The sequence below is a fragment of the Apaloderma vittatum genome, unplaced genomic scaffold (genome assembly GCF_000703405.1).
Source record: "Apaloderma vittatum isolate BGI_N311 unplaced genomic scaffold, ASM70340v1 scaffold27191, whole genome shotgun sequence".
Classification (NCBI taxonomy): Eukaryota; Metazoa; Chordata; class Aves; order Trogoniformes; family Trogonidae; genus Apaloderma; species Apaloderma vittatum.
This window is the reverse complement of record NW_009701181.1, coordinates 1-18877: the sequence shown is the minus strand read 5'-3', so window position 1 is coordinate 18877 and position 18877 is coordinate 1. Positions and strand designations below refer to the sequence as shown.

The following is an 18877-nucleotide window of genomic DNA, read 5'->3' as shown; positions in this document are numbered from 1 at the left end:
GGGCTGAAGCCTGGGTGCCTGTGGGTGGGCTCAGCTCAGGGGGGTGCAGGGAAAGGAGATGGGAGAGGACAGTGTCGCCTGCCAGCCAGGCTGAAACGTGGGAGCCACCAGCTTATTTTGCTTGCCAAGATTGAACTAATGGTGGTCCCCGATGTTAACGAAGGGAAATGATGGCTGGTCTTCAGCTGGAGGGTGAGGGTGCCCTGGGGGGAAGCTGGGCTGCAAGTGCAGCCGCCTGAAGGGACAAGAGCAGCTCTGGGAGGTCAGTAGAGACTTTGTCTTGGACCCGACACTAACAGCAGCCTGCCCTGGTGTGTAGGGGATGAGAGAGCAAAGCAAGGGGAGGAAATCACCTGCTCCCAGCTTCTGCCCAATAACCCCCATCGATCAGTGTCTAAAAGAAACACAATGGCTCTTCCCAGCTGGAAATGGGCAGCTGCCTCCTCTTGCATCACGAGATGCGACATAAGGGCCCATGGTGTGGGGTTTTTTTCTCCTGTAATCGAGGCTTTGTTTTGAGATGTTGGAAATGCCTCTCAAGAAAGTTCCTCGTTGTAGAGCAGTGTGACAAGGGGGTGCAGACAGCACTGAGGAGGGCAGCAGAGGCTCCGCGGCACGCCGTGGGAGGTGATGCAAAACAAGCAGCGGCACCACCGTTAAGCAATTTCCCGTCAGCAGGGCCTGTCCCCGCCGCCGGGCCGGCTGCATCGGCACAGAGCCTCATGCTCGCTGTGGTGAAATGAGGGAGGTTTGGCAGCTTTGGTCAGCCCTGAGCAGGGAGGTGACGCTCTGCTCTTGTCCCATAGACGTTGGCAAGGTGATGCCAGCTTGATCCAGCGCCATGTCCAGGTACCTGAAGCACTTCACGGTGGTGGGGGATGACCCCGTGCAGTGGAGCAACGACTATCAGAAATGGGAGGAGGAGGAGGGAGCTGGGGAGAACGGGGAGAAGCAGCCAGATTCGGAGATCAAGCTGGAGCCCACCAGGAGCCACGTCACCTTCCAGGACATGATGAAAAAGCTCTTCAGCTCCCACAGGTTTCAGGTGAGGCGGAAGGGAGATGAGGGTGAGATTTGGCCAAAAGCACCTGTGCCAGCAGGGCTGATGTGGGATGGGGAGCAGCACCGACCTCGTGAGCACTCGTGGTGCCTGTGAGAGCAGCTGCTGCCTCTGAGCTAGGCCAGCCTCTGGGAAACGAGCTGCTCCACAGCAGGCGCAGATGTTTCCTGAGCGGTGACAAGCCTCAGTGCACGGACGTCACGGCAGAGGCACGTGTTCTGCCCCAGCTTGAGCTCCCTGAGACCCCTTGCGCCAAGCAGTAGGAGACGGCTGGGTTTTGTGGGCAGCCAGGTGGTTTTGTGTGGGCGAGACTTTGCAGGAAAAACCCGCCAGCCAGGGGCTGCAGGAGTGGGCGTCCTGGGTGGGAGCAACTGAAAGCAGCCAGCCGAATCGGGGACACAGGGTGTCGGGGTATGTTTATTTGAAGGCTGCAGCAGCTCCTCTTGTTGATCTGTCAGTGCTGGGAAAGGGTTCATGTTGGTTCTTCTCCTCCAACAGATCCTGGTTGTCTGCTTGGTCATCCTGGATGCCTTATTGGTCCTCGGGGAATTGCTTATGGACTTGAAAATCATCCACCCGGACAAATATAATATAACTCCAAAGGTAAAATGCAGGGAAGTATCAATGTGAACCATGGTTTCCTTCTCTTTGATGTTGAAAACCCACTAGATAGGACAACCAGGCAGGCAGGACCTTGACCTGCAGCTTTGCCGAGCCGGCAGTCGCAGGGACATGGACGAAGGTCTTCTGGGAACTCCTGTGACAGCCCAACAGTACGTGGGGCCGATCTGGCTCAGCTCACACAGGAGAGGTTCCCAGCCTTACACTCGTGCCATATTTTCCCAGGTTTTCCACTACCTCTCCCTTTCCATTTTAACCATTTTCCTGGTTGAGGTGGGATTTAAAGTCTTTGTCTACCGCCGGGAGTTCTTCCGCCACAAGTTCGAAGTGCTGGACGGGATCGTCGTCATCGTGTCGTTCATCCTCGATGTCATCCTCATCTTCAGGGAGCACGAGTTTGAAGCCGTCGGGCTCCTGATACTCCTGCGGCTGTGGCGGGTGGCCAGGATTATCAACGGTAGGTGTGCGTGGCCGGTCGGGAGTTTGGATGTGCCAACCTTGCCTGAATTATCTGGGCTCACCTCTTTGTTCCCTTCTCAAAGCCATCTGCGAGACCCCAGGGTCTTGCTCTCCCAGCAGACTCAGAGTTTTGCCCATGCCATTTTCACTGCATTAATTAGGCTCTAATGTCTTTGGAGCAGCAACAATCTTCTGCTGCTTGTGTTGGTGCAGTGCCTTGGTGATGAGGGCACAGCAGCTGGCCTGAGCTAGCGGAGGTCCCCAGGTCTAGCACAGCAACACAGGCACACTCCCCTAAAAAAAATCCATAATCTGTTCTTGCATCACTCCCTCCTGTGTCTCACGTCTTAAATTTGCAGTGTAGAATTCTTTGGCAATGCTTTAATGAGGGAGCAGGGTAAAACCCTGCCCTTCCGGATCTATTTCTGCACTGGAGTGGCTTTTAGTGCTCTGGTGTTCTGCTGCGGCTCCATCAGCCCCTCCCCTGGGATGCTGCAGGGGATGCCCTGATCTCACTTGGGATCTGTCTTGCTTGGATTCAGAGGATTTCCCCTGAAAAGAAGAATATAAAATGTCCCAAGTCAGACTTTACTGACTCTGCTGTTGTAATTGTAAATTGTTGCAAATGGACGTAAACTCAGACACTTCTGAAACAAGTGTAGCTGGAAACATTTTCTTCTTTCTCAGGGAAAAGATTTTGAGATTCAAATAAATGTGGCAATGGCGTTATCCCTACTTCCTGCGTGAAACCTCAGACCAAATGCCATCCTGTGCCTATGAGCGTGCCTTCACCGAGTGCTCTGTACTTGATGCAACTGCAGATCCTTTAATTGGAATAAAAGGAACGGGTGGCTGAGGCCATGTCGTCACCTGGAGCTCCCTACCACCATTTCGTTGGGGAGAACATGCCCCATCAGTAGCAGCATCCGGGAAAATGCGAGAGCAGCTTGTGGCTCTTTTTAGTTCCAAGTGAAAGTTAGAGAGGAACCGTATTTGTGTGCAGCTGCGGGAGCTGCAGGAACCTCGGGGTCCCTTAACACGCTGCTTCACAGCAGAAAACCAGAATTGCATTTACAAGTAAATCCCCTTACCCTTGGCTGCTCCTGGTTTTCCCCTTGAGCTTTTTGCCATGCCTGCCCGCTTGGGGCAACAACGAAAAATCCTCCCCGAGCTTCGGGTGTTGCGTGTTTGAGCCCAGCACGGTTCGCTGCCTTCAGTCCCTGTTGACTGATAGGGACCGGGTTACGGGCAGGTGGGGACTGTTTGGTGTTAGCAATGCAAATAAGCAGCCTCGCTGCTTTGGCTTCAGAGAAATGAACCCCCAAACCCCAAGGCTGCTGCCTGTAGCTCTAGAAACATGTGTGTGTTCTGGCAGCAGCCAGAGGAGAGCTCTGTTGGGTAGGAAGAATGTGATGTTCTCGACGCTTTTACTGAGCTAATAATTTTTTTTTTTACCCACCTCTCGGAAAAGGGTGGGAAGAAGATGCCTTTACTGTGGGGGCTGAGTTCACATGTAACAACTCCGCTGTAGCGATGAGCTGCGTGCCCTTACTGCAGCCGCACGAGCTGAAGCCAGATGCTTAAGGACCCGACCATGTGTCGCATCCCAAGTGATCAGCCCTGGGGGTGCACAAGCCTCATGTCCCCCAGGCTGTGCCACACAGGGCTCCCAACTCCATGAAACTGGCTAAAACGCAGCCCCTCGCCCCAACACAGCTGCCACTTGTGTTCCCCCCAACCCCGCCCGGGGTCTGCCAAGGGAGCGAATTCAAATCCAGGGTTTGAGTGACAGTCTGCCTGATTAATTCAGCTCAGAGGCCACACTGCCTCTTCCCAGCAGAGCGTTGGTATCTGACTCTCTGGGGTGGCTAATTTAAAACCCTCCTCATTAAGAGAAGCACGTGGGAAGGGTGGTTCGAAGATGAGGGAACCAGAGCTCGAGAGGAACACATTCAACTCCTCGAGTCCTGTTTAACCTCCTGCTCACGCCTGTCAAACGCCTTCAAACGAATCCACTGCAAATTGTTTCACAGGCATCATTTTATCGGTGAAGACGCGCTCTGAACAACAAGTGGCCAAGCTAAAGCAAGCGAATGTGAAACTTGCAACGAAGGTCGAACAACTGGAACACAGCTGTGCAGAGAAGGTAAGAAACCACTTTTAATTTGAACGAGCTTTACCTGCCGGCCGCTCCCCGAGATCCTTTTGCAAGGTTGCCTCTGCCAACTCGGTTTCTTCATCAGACAGCTGTGGGGTGAGCTGGGCTGAAGAACCACAGCCTCGCCTGTCCTGCCTCGGGCTTCCTGTAGCTGCTCGCTGCAAAGGGATGACAGCTATCCCTGTCCTACTTGCTTTGGCCAGGTTGTCCTGTTTTACTGCAGTGAGACGCCTTAAAATAGCTTCCCAGGTTCCCACAAATCTTCCCGCTGCTGAAATGTTAAGGGCTATCTTAATGATTTCACCTCTGACTCCAACAGGAGCAAGAAATCGAGAGGCTTAACAAGATCTTAAAACAGCACGGGCTCATCAGCGAACACAAATAGGAGGCCAGTTTGCCGAGATGGGGAGGTTTGCCCTGGAGAGCACAGTCCTGAAATCTACCCGTTTCACTGACCTGAAAGTTTTTCCTGTCTCTTTGCTTTCTCTTGTATAGTGTTGCTATAAACACTTTCTCGTTGACCGCAATTTGATTAGATCTTGGGATTGCAAACACAGTTTTGCTGGAAAGTTAATCACGCGTAGTCCCTGTAAACAGTGATTTCATAAGACCTTTCTTGTACAGTTGTACAGTCAAAAGTGCAAAATAATTTAATAAAGACACACCTTTACAAGCTATACATTTGTGAAGGTACCACTTCTTCTACATAATTTAATTTTTACTGTGATAATATTCCTTGTTTGTGACACCCTGTAGAAACTTGCAGTACAAATGATAAAAACCCAGGCTGAAAAGGTCATTTCTTCTCTCTAAGCTGACCGTTCATCATTAGTTCATCTCTTCTTTGCCAGCCATTCTTTCTGTACTGTTGGTCGTTTCCTTGTTTCTGTTGCTGCTTGTGCCACTTGGTTATTTATATGACATTCATTTCAAAAATAATACCAACATACCACTCCTTTAGTTAACAATTGAATCAGCACCAAAACAGAGGCAAACACGTGCAGTCTTACGTCAAACAATGCCTTGTTCTCAGCAGCAGATTGGAGTTCCGATACTGCCTTCTCTCACCTCTTCTTCCATTTTAAGCGTTCACTTGCAGCCTGCTGGGTTGCCAAGTTCTTTGTTTCCACAGCTCATAAATCAATGTATTCAAAGAATGAGAATATATAAGACCAAAGATGGGTGAACAGGCTACTAGGGGAATGGTTAAGAGTCTGGAAGAGCAGCTTCTAAAGGACCAGGTCAGTGGTTTGAACACAACGTGAACTTTTTCAGGTACTAGAAGGTGCCTGTGGAGACACTATTTTATAGCTGCAGAGTAAGATTCAAGAAGTGGAAAATTTTGAAAGGTGTTGACTGGAGCAGGTGTGACCAGTTGACTGCAGCCAGAGTCAGCTGGAAGGGTCATCGAGCTCTTCTGAAAGCATCACTTAACTTTTCCGCTTTTCAAAGAAAGGTAATTAATTAGCGGTCTGGGAGAAACAGCTAGAAATACGTGGCTTATTCATCTATCAAAATAGATAAAGCAGAGGCCTTATCTAAGAGCACACGATTACTTTAATTAACAATTCAGCTCTGCTGTTCACAGAATAATGAAACCTGGTTTCCACTGGAGCCGTACTGCGTCCCAGTGCTCTTCCCTTCCCCTCCTGCCTCTGCGCTGCTGGGCAGGCTGCCCAGACTGGTGCTGCTCCAGTGTCCAACATGCTGGTGTCTGGATGCGTGGCCACCCAGAGTCACCATGGAGTTCACACTGCAACCTTTTCTCCTCTTGCCAGAGGTGTAACTGGGAATTGTCCGCTTGATGTGGTTTTATTTCTGCCCTAAAGCTTCTGAAAACCCTCACAAGGGCTCACCATTTCTCTCTTGCCCCGTTTTTAACCCAGCATGTCTACAATTGAGAAGAAGCTGCTGGTGCGTCACAGTGACTGGATAAACCTTGCTTCTTTAGGAAATGGACTAAAAATAGAAAAGGCAGAAATAGGGCTTTTTTTAGTGCATGCTTACCTTAGACAAACGGAAAGAAAAAATCAAAGGGTAACTTGGCATTAATGGTGGGCCAAGCTTTATAGCCTGGCTCTGCAGGTGAAGAAATATCAGTGAAGACAACAGAACTTGTTACAGGAATAGTCCTTTCCCTTCCGGAGGGAAGCTGCAATGAAAATACAAATGGTCATAAGTTTCAGACTTCTCTTTGTATGATTGCTTTGTTTGGACCACGTTTTATTTTCAGCTGTTATTTGTTGTAAGTTGGTTTAGGGTGCTTTTCATATAGAGTTCCACATTTCGTGAACGATGTACAGATTTTTATTGAAGTGTGTTTTGGCAAGCAGCCCACAGTTGTGTTTTGGTTGGAACAGAAACTGTTGGGTGTGATACGTTCTAATACGGAGGGTTACCTTTAGGTAACCTCACATTCACTGAGTGGCCACCACGCGGTTGATACCTCAGCAGAACAAGCCGGTTTTTAATCTTAAATCCTGCAATTTAAGTACATACCTGCTTCACTGTGGTAGCAGTGATTGTTGCTGTGACGTTCGCTATTCTGGCTTGTGGATTGACTAGGGATCCATATTTAGTCCACTTCACTTCTATTTCAAGCGATACTGGTATTTGGCAGGAGCTCTGAAAAGTGTGATAAATTCTCTCACTGTCTGACTCGTACAAGAGCGGCGGCTTTAATTATTCATTTTATTAAACTGGCAGAATGCTCCCCGAAAGCTTGCTCCAGGAGGTTACCGGAGCAAACGTGCCATGCCTGTGCCCCGGCCCGCTGCCTCGGCTCAGGCTGTCCCTGTGGTTTCTCTGTCGGTGACGAGCCGACTCCATAACCACACCTCAGGCAGGACCATTCTACCTGAGCAGGGCAGGGCTTTGGCTCCCAGTGAGAGTGCTGAGCTGGCTCTTTCAAGTAGAAAGATTTATTTCAGCAATAGCACCAGGACAGCAGAAAACCTTTAACTTGTCCAGGGCAGAACTTTGAAGCCTACAATCTTAAATATTTTGAGGTATTGCTCCTCAAATGGTCAAGTTTCTGATTAGAGAAGCCATTCACGGAAAGCTGTATACAAGGTGTCATCAAGGGATGCTGTCGTTGAGCACGTGCCTACTGCCAACAGCAGGGACTGTGCTGCATCAGGAGGAAAGGGCCAGTACAGAAAATGTTAAAAATAAATGTAGCATTTGGGTCACTCAAGTACACTGTTTCTGTGCTTTAAAGGATCCTTGCTATTTTAATCTAACCTGGCAGAAGGGCAGCAAGGAGAAACACCGGGTGTTTTACTTCACCCTTTCAGCCTGACCTCTTGTCCTTCATCCCATCTGAAGAGCAAGACTCTAAACTGTGGCCAGAACCTGGTTTGCACCTAACATCGTCCTGTCCAAGGTGCCTGGGTAACAGCTTGATTAAAAGTAAACTCTGTCTTCTACAACAGGAATTGAACTCCTCATTTGTGACTATTCCAGGAAAACTGCATTTTTATTTTTTTTTCCCCATAGGTCTGAGAAACCTAAGCTGATGCTGCAGGACAGGCACAGATCTGGGGAGAGCGGGGGGGTGGCAGTGGTGTAACTTTCACCTGTTCAGAGACGTAGAGGTAAGTTATTGGCACCCAGTCGAGCACATCCTGGGCTTGGGAATTTCCGAACGAGGCCACATACTCGGGAAAGCTTTGTCCCTTCAGTAAATCTAGGAGGGTCTGAGTCAAGGGCTGGCATTTCATAGCCTCTGTAATTCTTCAAGGAAAAAAAAAAAAGAAGCAAAATCCATCAGTTTGACACAGTAATAATTTCTCCTTGCTCTCACGCACTGTTTGAGCCTTCTGGCTACAGTTACTAATGTACACAATCTTTTCAAGAGAAAGACCATTGTTAACTAAATGACATTTTTTATAATTAATACTCCATTCCCAATACTCCCACTGCTGTATAAACGTCCCAGGACCGGAACAGCTCCTAATGGAAAGGGCTGTCAGAAGGTTAAAAGCACTAAATACTTTTTTTTTTTAAAAAAGGGAAAAAGAAAAAAAAAAAAGCCGTCTTACCGTAACTTACAGCCCGATATCATGTTATAACCAAATAATACTGGAGTTCTGGCTCCCTGTGCTGCCAGGCAGTCCTGGTCAGATGTGCTTTGCAGAATGGTAAGTGGACTGTATTTGTTGGCCTTCTCAATGATGCCAGATGTAACACACGGTTAAAGGGAAATTCAATACTTGATGTATATCACAAAGAAAGGATCCTGGACCATAGCCTTAAAAGACACTTGAAAATGTTATACTAGCTCAAGACTCCTATGGAAAAGCACTGAAGTGTGCAATGAAGGGCTAAATCTACCTCACTGAGAAGTCCCAGGAGATTGCAGTCAGGACTGAGTCATTTGCTACTTCTAAACCACAGCCAAAAAACCCCACTTTCACTTTGGTTAAAGAACAGCTACATTTTATAGATGTCCCTGCTAAAAAGCCTGAAGATGGACCAGAACAAGCACTACAAGCAACATTCCACCAGGGAAAGGATATCCTTGTAGCCGGAAGCCCGCTCTTACAGGCAGTCCAACAACATAGCCGGGATTACCACTGCGAGGAACTGGCTTTGTATCTACCTGCAACGCAAACATACAGTATTAGTTCTTATCCTGTACTGAAATGGCTGGAAAACTTATTTTAGGATTCACTTATTTTAGGATTAACTGTCTTGAACAACGATAGTAGTGAGGCTGCTTTGTGTAACAGTTCTCTAACAGTCGAGCAGGATTTGCCTTCACTGGATACTGCTGTAGAATCACGAGATGATTCTCTTAAATCTGAAAAAACAGACTTTGGAGACCTTTATTGCCCAGTTCTGAAATGGTGCCTTAGTCATGTGTCCAGGGCGAGTTACATTTTACCTTGCTGCTAACAATTGTTCTGATTCAAGTTTAATAAGTTTTGTAATTAAATGTCTTTCAACAAGCCATCCGTAACATCTCTGGCAGTTACCTGAGTAAAGCTGATTTCGAAGCTCTGCTGTATTGAAAGTGCTGCTTTGTTAATTGCCCCCAAGACAAAAGAAGCAGCTGCTTCTATTATTTCTCCTGTGTCTGTGTATGTAATGTGATAGCTCACCTGAAAATTAAACATTTTAGATATTAATTAGAACCAATACATAAGAGTATGAAACCAGAAACGAGGAATTTAAAACTAGGTAAGTGTTGTTTTCTTTCTCCCTTGCTTAAGAAACACTCAGCTACGTGGCAAGTGAAATAACATACCCTCTGGAGGCTGGAGCCTCTTCAAAACTGACTTCTTGATAAACCTCTTCTAAGCCTAAACCAAATGTTCATCTATTTAAGACAAAAACAGGAGATTTGCATGCTGTATTTCTCTGTCTCTGCCCCCACAGTGCCTGAAGTCATCTTCTCCCAAGCATAATGCAGATTCTAAACTCATGTTATTGTCTGTTATGTCATACACGCACAGTAATAACAAAAGGATTTCATCCTGTCTCCGCGTTATGTTGCGTATAGTTATTATTTTGTTGCCAAACACTCTCTTTTATCCCAAAGTCGGTGTTTCTCCTGTCACATTTGCTTTGGAGATGTCACAATATACAAAAACTGTGCAAGGCCTTTCTCATGTCCCTGTGAACCAGAAGTGATTTGATCCACACACACTTTCCCTCAAATTTGAGGAGGAAAAGAACTGTCGTACTTACCCCAAGAACGGTATTTAGGCACAGTTCACCCAAAATCACAGGGAGCCTGAGGACATCGCTATCATTGAGTAAAGTCCGTGTTCTGTTCAAAGACTGGACAACTACAGACTGGACAGTAATATTAACCTGAAAATCAAATTCATGTCATTTCTGTGTGATTATTTTTGGCTTTTTCTGTATCATTATATCTGTTCAGGGTTCTGTTCCACAGGGGTGGCAGTCAATAATCCTCTGAACAACTGCTACGTGTATTGCTGAAGTTCAACAAAAGGTTCTGGTTTTAAATAGCTAAAGTTAGCTAAGAGAGTTTGGAGTTGGGGGGGATGCATCAAGCTTAATGTTTGCAGGTGGCCTGTTACCTTGGCGTTGTTAAGTATTACCAATAGAAAATGATAGACATTTTTAAACTTAAAGATTAAGGATAAAGTCCCTGTTCCGATGGAGTCGGTAAGAAACTCTCACTGACTATAACTGAGTAAGAATTTTGGCCCCAGTTGTTCCAACTAAGTTAGAAAATACTCACCATCTGACTCGATTTGGGCACCTATAGAAAAGTAAAAGAACCAATTCAAACCATAGCAAAGGTACGACCTATTACAAGTAGCAGTTAAGTAAATTACTTTAAGGCTCAATTGCTAAGTAGTAGATGAATCTAGAGTTAACCGATTTGCAAATCAGAATTAAAAAAAAAAAAGAGAAAAGGTTTACTTGCATGGGAAAGGGCACCCAAGAAAATCACCGCAGTTTGGCGCAGCTGTTACTGTGCACCCTATCGTTTGACCTATTGAGGGCGTCAGAGAACATTTGTTCCTATTGCAGATTTGTGCAAAAATAACACTATTCATAGGCAGTGAGTTTAGGAATCACAAAGTATGCCAGGCTGTTTGTATCCAAAAAAATGAAGAGCTTCTGATGGTAACAAGCCCATTGTTTTACAGTCTCTAAACAAAGAAATGAGAAGCGAGGATCCCTGTTGTGGTACAGCACGAGGATCTGTACAGTTGCCCCACTGGAAAATTTCTACGAAATTTTCATGGAAAAGCAGAAACGTGAGACCAAAGTCATCCATCAGGCCTGCAGAATACTCTCACAGAGCACCTTTTTCTCAAAGGTTTTATTTTTGTGGCTTCCCAAATGAGTGTTAGAGTCACATCTTTGGGAAGGGAACAAAAATTGGACTCTGACTGTGAAGCAATTCTACAGAATTAGGACAGGATCCAGAGCCCAGTCTGCTCATCTAACGCTGCGGCAGAGACCAAATTCCTGTGAGCTGGAGACCTGAAGGTGATGCAGGTCAAGTGTCACACATTTCTTATCAACATCCTGAGCTACAGTTCAGCCATCAGAACGAGCTGTATGAGTAAAAATGCCTGAGACGATTAAATTTGTCTTTCAGGGAAGCATGCTGGTTTTGATCAGCATAGAGGGAATGATCACTGCTCCCAAAATCCTATTTCTTGGTGGCTGGGGTGCTGGATCTGTTGCTGTAGGTCACTGGCAGGCAGGACTCCAGCCTCGCTGCTGCCTCCCACTGACTTATCTTCCTACCAGCTGGGGTGGGCAGCAGTGTGTTGCTCTGGCAGCCACGCTGTACCCATAACCATGGCGTGAAGCATCACGCTCTGAGGATCTTGGTAGAGAGTTTTGAACATCCCCAACGCTCCTTGGATCTGCTGGATGGGCCAGGGTAGAGAGCAGAGATGAACTGCAACAATTAACAAAACCCTTCACAGCACTCAAGCTGTGTGGCTGGCAGTGAGTTGTGTTCCTCATTAAGGTTTTTTTCTGAAGGAACCGCTGTACCAGCCCTCTCACTGGGGGGTTCCCAGCAAACCTCCCTGGGCTGATGTGGTTTTGCCATTTCTTTTGCTAGCAGCTCCACCTGCCGGCACTGGAAGGGTTCCCTGCTCTGCCCTGTGACCAACCCGACCTCAATACCAAGTCACTCCTCACATCCCACACTCAGCTGCCTTTGAGAAGGGGAGCTTCCTACAGACCACCTCTAGCATCTGCTCAGCCTTCTCCAGTTCTTGCATCTGATCCTTCCTGAGCGTCCAACGTGCTTTTGACAGAAATCTGACCTCTCCTAAGCTGCGCCACTGGCAAGCAGCTGCAGGTAACGTGTTATGTAGAGTTCCAGTGAGGAAAGGGAATTTATCTTTTGATTCAAAAACATTCAGCTGTTTGGAGCCTGTCCTGAGGCATGTTTTTGTTCTTTTCTGGCTCTGCAGCCGGCAAGAACTCTAATTTTGGGTGCACATGAAAACACTCAAAGCCCTTCTGGGACAGAGTTTTCTCCACCTTTTCCACAGCAGAACAACCAAAAGCTAACATCTGTGAGCAATCCTTTGCTGATTTCAGTGAGGTCCTCAACGATCAGGAGAATGATCCCACCTGTGAGAATGTGACCTATTTAGTGGGTTTTCCTTTCCTGTTCAGAGCTTTGCAACCTGCAACTGGAAGAGGTCTTTAAGCAGTCACTCACTGGAGAGTGCTAATTAAATAAATATATAAGATAAAAACGTTGTGGTGGACAGGATGTTGCTTCTTGATGACCTTCAGCTTTTGGAAGGAGCTCTCAGGTATTATGGATTTCAGTTTCAACTTTGTGAGTGTGATTTCTTTGTCTTTCTGAGTCTCTCTGAAGAGGATTTATTTAAATGCAAGATGTTATCCTTCAATTTGAAAGAGGATGACAAAGCAATCTTCGCTTTGGAAAATAACCACAGGCTGGGTTTGGTAGCAGGTTGGATACAAACAAAACTGCTCTTAGTAGGGTAAAAGGTTATGTTCTCTGAGGAGCACGAGGAAGGCTTAGTGTGTGTGTGTGCGATGCCTCACTACTAAAAACCAAGGCCTGCAGGAAAGGTGTGTGTGCGGAGGATGGAACCTTATGAGTTCTTTAAATACAAAGGTTTACCAACTCCTTAAAGCCCAGACTTCTTAGAATTCTGAAGTCTGGTAACAGGCTTCTTGGAAAAGCTTAAACATGCACAAAAGCACAAAACTGCTGCCACTGCAGTAAGTGCTAGCTCTGTGACACGAGCTTGTCTCTTCAAGACCGTTATTTTTGTTGGCTAAGCAGAGAACAGTGAATGCTTCTGTTGCCAAAGCTTGAGGTAAAAACATTTTGAAAAGCTTTCTGTATAACAGTCCGTTGCATACGGAGACATTATCTTTTTTCCACAACCCACAATTTAAAAATCTGAATAAAACACTACCTCTTTTAGTAAATAGAAGTTACTTAATTCTGGAGACACAAACTAATATGTAATATCAACAGTCAGCTACACAACTGTTTTGTACTTACTGCTAAAATGCTGGAGTTGATATAGAACAGCATACTAAGTGCTTGAATGTCACTACATTTTTCCACACTTACTGATCTAGTGCATCTTGTAGCCTGGTTTACTAAAAACCCTGGAGGGAAAAAAGCCGCAAAATATTACTGAACAAAATTAAAGAGTAATGATGAAAAGCATCAATAAAAATATAAGAAGCCCAAGTATAAGCAAAAGTGAAAAGAAACAATTTCTATTGCAGATAAGGCTTTAAGAATGGTACTTTCTTAGATTCTCCAAGTGCTATGAGACAAAATATTACTTCTTAACCATAGAAGTTTAATAAAAGCTAGGAAAATATTTATGATTTAATTTTTTGATATCTCATAAGGATTCTTTTACTTTCGCAAGACACTTCAGTTTTCCTATGCTCATCATTGCGATCATTATGATATCATACTTAATAACAGTGGGGTCTGGAAAATGCAGGTGTGCAACTTTGTGGTTGTGACTTATTCTGGGGTTTTTTCCCTCCCCCTCTGTAGATTTTTCAGGACACTGTGTGAAAGGTTAAAATGTAGGGCTCAAGCCTTCAAGTTTGACCTCAGCTGCATTCAGGCTGTGAAAGGAACCTCATTATACCAGAGACATGTTACAAAGGTTGCCCAGTTAGGTCTTGCTTTGTGTAATAGCCTCTTCCCTCACAGTGTCACCCTTGTACTACTTTATTAAATCAATTAAGCCAAATAGGGTGTCTTATTGTTGGATAAACAACCCATTAACAAGACTCTCCAGGATTTACATATCTAACTTTGGATGTTTAATACAGATACAACAAGACTTCCAATCCGTGTTTCCAAATCCCCCAGAGAACCAGAAGCTATTTGCAAAATACTTGTTCATTAGTCTTTATCTGAATTTACACTTGAGGGTGTGTGTGTCAATTAAGTGACTGATTAAGCTCAAGTCAGAGCAGAATACTCTAAAGCAAATAAACCGCAATTCAAACGCATTTTCTGACCTGCAGGATTTGCATCGGAGCACCAAGAGGAGACAACAGAACTAGGTAGTCTTAGAAATGAATCCACTGTCTGTATGGGAACACCATACTGCCAGATAAAACAACATATTCAAATATATAGTGGGTTTCAGTCCATGGAAAGTTTTAGAGCATTGCTAGTAACAATAAATCTGAGTAACAAGTCTATGCAGTCAACACTGCATAGACTGTGCATGAATTCTTAAGGCACTGTTAACAGCTTCATGTTTACAACAGCAAACCAGCTATTTATTTTTCAAAGATCTTAAAAATCTAGTTCACTTTTAAAGTAAACTAACACTAAACACTCCATTTCTTTTACATTTCTGTGTTTAAAGACCTGAATAAAGTTTGTCTTTCCCAGAAGAACTGCCTTTTTTTAAAAAAAGCAGATGCAAACAATGCTCACTTGTTCGTTCATGGAACAATCTAATACTAATTGAATCAGAAAATGATTTACCTGGTATCTGTAAGTTTCATTTGCTTCAGAAGCATTCGGAGTGTCTGTGTTCACACTCCAGCTGTCAGGCTCAGCACTGAAAGCAGCACTTCCAAACTGTTCCAGCAACCGATCAAAATTTTCAGAAGTAGGCATTTCAGGAGAGCTGAAGGAGAGTGCTTGTTTGTCTGTCAAACATTGTAAATGATGAGATAACTTTTAGGATAATACAGAAACAGTATTTAGTAATAGTTTTTCCTTCTGAGGTTGTTAAAGACTCAGTTACAGAAAAATACCATCACAACAATTAAGAAAAGCTTTCTCTTTAAGAGAAAGGCTAGGCAATATCTTAATTCATCATTTCTCCCAGCTCTGTGAAAGCACAAACTTAATTTTAAGTCCCTTTCTTTCAAAATCTTGTTCTCTAACTGCGTATGTTCCCAAACAAAGACAGGCCAATTAGTGTCAGCAGTTCCCATGCTAAGCATTCCGAGGACTCCTGCCCACTCGTAATTAGATGAAGAGAACTGAGTATCGGTCACTTCTCACTTCCCTGCAAGTCATTTCAAAGCTGCCCATAAAGGATTTGTACCACTGGTGCCTATTACACAGTTAGAGTAACAGATCGGAAAGGAGTCAGTTTCCTGCGAAACAACTTTAAATGTTATCGAAGATGTTGAGTTCTTTAATTTTTTTTTTCAGTAAAGAAGACTAAGAGAGTATGAGATGTTTAACTCCATAGCTTCACAAGTGAAAGGATTACCACATAAGGACTGGGAGCATACAGAATAACCAGTTTCCTGACAGGTTTAGTTACTTTTAATTTTAGTCTGCTTCTGGTACCTAAAGAGTTTATAAAAATAACAGCATGATGCTCAATATGGGCAACAACTCTACTTACAGTTTGTAGCATGAATGCAGAAAATACTGGGATTGACTTGGTCAATTAATTTAAATATTCTTTCTGGTGGATTTGCTTCAACATCAAGTGAATATACAGCAGCTTTCTGACTACAAAGACGGCTGTCGCCTCTGCAAACAATAATAAGTAAAATCAATAATCCACCAGAAGTTAGCGTTAACCATATTTTCAAGATTTTTTCATGTATTGAGGCAGCATCAAAAAAGAGACAACTCTTTAACACCATTTGTATGTAGCACATGTGCCTCCTTCGAAGGTTTATAATGTTTTATACCATGTGCTTACTAATAAATAAAAGAATTCCCCAACATATGTTATCTAGCAGAGGAAACTGTGTGAGCAGCACCATGAAAAAAGGTAAGAGCCAGAGCAGGGGTAAGGGAAGAGCCTGACAGGAATAATATTAGAGCCAAAATGACAAGCTGGATGAGATACAGATGGTGCGACACACCACAAACGCAGGGCACACCACGGGCAGCTCAAAAGCACTTTTATTTATACAACGCAAGTGGGAAGCGTGACCTTTCGGGTAACATGATGGCACATAAGCCAGAAAAAAGTCAGCCTTGTGAATATTAGAACAATATTTGCTTTGGGAAAGGGGTGTGGGAAAAGTCCTAGCTGAGACAAGTGTAAAAGAAAAGGCAGAATGAGAAACAGGGAGGTGAAATAACTCATCTAGTCTAGAAGTATTTGTGGATGTGCCACGAGTTCCCCAGCCACAGCCCAGCAGAGCAGGGTGCTGCACGGCGAATGTGCCACTTCGTACCCTGAAGAGAACTGGTGTGTCCTACATGCTAGAAATACAAGATGATGATCTCTGTGAAACTGCTACCAGGCACGGTTCAAGCAGTCAAGGACAGATGCTGAAAAAGTGAAATTAGTTTTAAAAATTACTTTTTAAGCACAGAGTTCCCATGAGGTGAACCATGTAGGATCACATCATAAATCAAACACCCTTCTTCTGCTGTTTCAGAGACAACAGAGCCTCTTTCTTGCTATCAAACCCTTTCAGGAACTAACACAATTATGCAAACACATATAAATCCAGATGTAAATAATGAGATCCACAAAACTTGCAGTCAGTGAAAATCCCAGGGATTTTCACGAAAAGTTAACATTTTACAGAAGAGAATTTGGGGAAAGAAACAGAACTTCATTTTACACGTTTCTAGTTGACAAAGAACAGTCACCTGAGACAATTAAACTGTCACTCAGGAAGGTACTGATTAAACCTTTTCGATATATATAAAAGTCTATAAATGGGGAGCAGTAGCCATTGTGTGCAAGAACAATAAGAAACCACAGTCTGGGATGACTGCTAATTCAAATTTGAAAGCACTGAGAATAAACCCCAGTGCTTAGATTGGCATAATTTATGCAGAAGGTGGGTTGAAGAGCTGTACTTATTGTTCTCAGGAGCCACCGAGAGATTTTTTTTTTTTAACCTTACAGTTTTGAAGTGAGCTCTGCTAACTCCTTTTTCAGATTAACACCTTGAGTGAAGGCCTTCTCAGAAAAATTGTAAATAGCAAAGAAGCAACTATTGGAGTTAATTTACTGATATAATGTTACATTTTACTGCTTGTTAAGTGACAGACTAGCAGGTTGGGATGCTGACTTGTAAAACTAGGATCGGAATGATGCTCACACTATTTCCTTAAGCTAGAAACTTCAAGAGGACAGAGCCCTTGCAAGTGCAGGCAGTGAATAAAACAGAATTTTGTATTTCACACAGCCATTTTATCCACTTACGTGACAACAGGAACTGAACATGTAGTAAAGAGACTGAAATCGGCTGCGCTGCAATCAGGGTCACAGCAGCAATTTACATCACACTGTGCCACCAACAGATCACAAACACACAGCTTGGCAACTGGAGGAGAGATTTAAATTAGAATTAGAATTGGAACTTTACATATTACACCATGTTCCCTAACACTTTCATTTTTCACCTCGCCTTATTCTTGACAATGGTCAAAAGTCTGTATCCAAATTCACATGCTTTTCCTTTTTTTTTTAAAAAAAGTTGTTTTTAAAAGCCAGCTTTTCTGCTACTTAACAAATCTATCTGGAACACAGTAACAAAACCAAGCGCAGACTAAAATCTGACGGTGTGTTCCCTGTGAAATCAAAAAAGCAATTTGAGTTAATGGGAATTTTGAAGGTATGAAAATACACTCAGCTTTGAAGAGGGAAAAAAAAAAAAAGAGATACAAACCCGGTATGCTTATCTACTACATTCAGCTTACTGGAAGAAAAAAACAACAAACCAAACCTTTTGATAAGATGTTTACAAGTACCGAGCAGGTACCATGGTCCAGTAATATATTTTCCTTGTGTGCCAACATAACCATAGTTTACTGCTTTGAAATTGTTTTCTCCCTCTGTCTTCAGATACAGTGAAATATTGTAATAATACAGAAAGTAATTGCTAGCAATGCTGTAAACTGCCTTGATAAACCACATTTGGCGACTTATTTTAAAATGTTCTTAGGTTTTAAAGTTTTTAGATTCAAAAACCAGATACTGCTCTACTGTTCTTAAGAGAGCTGCTGTTCTTTAATAAATCTAGAGTTAAGAATAGCACAGAATGAAGAAAATGAAGACCAGTGCTCCAGAGGCTCGACATTCAGAGAACCTCCTTTTCATAACTCGTGCTTCTTTTATCTGACCTGACTGTTGCCTGTTTCTCTACAGCCTCCTGGATGCTCTCTGACCATCTGAACAGTATCCAGGTATTTCCTGGAATCTCTGAAGTTCTGACTGTTCTGTCAGGTGATTTTAGCACGAGAATCCTTAGCTCACCTTGTAAACAAGTGAAGTTTAAACATGAGTGATCAGATTGCATGGTTTTGTCTCCCAGACCAGGGATTTAAGTCTCTTTTCTCTAAGGAGGTACACGTTGGGAGATATTTTTAATTTGGCAAGTAATCTGGGGAAGCTGAACTGACGGCAACAACACTGGAGAATCAAAAGTTAAATAAAAGTATTCCTGCCTCTTAGAGGACAGTGGGAAACACCTTCTGACAGCACAGTAACAAAAAGTTGTGACCTCCGCTGCCATAGCATCATGAAATATCCGCAGAGCTGGGGCGGAATTAGGAGTCTTGGGACAAACTGTGTGCACGACCAGCTCGGTGTGTCAGCGGAGATCTCCAAAGGCATGCACCTTGAGTCTGGATCCCTTCGGCGAGGCCGGGC

At 44.2% G+C, this 18877-nt stretch overlaps 2 protein-coding genes across 2 annotated transcripts; one reads left to right on the top strand and one right to left on the bottom strand.

Moving 5' to 3' along the window:
- Nucleotides 1-813: 813 nt before the first annotated feature.
- Nucleotides 814-4683, top strand: HVCN1 (hydrogen voltage-gated channel 1). The gene is made up of 5 exons (XM_009879069.1): nucleotides 814-1045; nucleotides 1559-1663; nucleotides 1907-2138; nucleotides 4174-4286; nucleotides 4618-4683. Exons 1-5 carry the CDS (start codon nucleotides 842-844, stop codon nucleotides 4681-4683), a joined length of 720 nt encoding a protein of 239 aa, XP_009877371.1. The 5' UTR covers nucleotides 814-841.
- Nucleotides 4684-6306: 1623 nt separating this feature from the next.
- Nucleotides 6307-17547, bottom strand: TCTN1 (tectonic family member 1). Its single transcript, XM_009879068.1, has 13 exons — nucleotides 17429-17547; nucleotides 15653-15783; nucleotides 14773-14939; nucleotides 14295-14382; nucleotides 13303-13412; nucleotides 10516-10536; nucleotides 9993-10118; nucleotides 9278-9403; nucleotides 8819-8901; nucleotides 8342-8482; nucleotides 7877-8033; nucleotides 6798-6923; nucleotides 6307-6450 (listed from the first exon to the last, which is right to left on the bottom strand). Exons 3-13 carry the CDS (start codon nucleotides 14905-14907, stop codon nucleotides 6307-6309), a joined length of 1257 nt encoding a protein of 418 aa, XP_009877370.1. The 5' UTR covers nucleotides 14908-14939; nucleotides 15653-15783; nucleotides 17429-17547.
- Between the last annotated feature and the right edge of the window lie 1330 nt (nucleotides 17548-18877).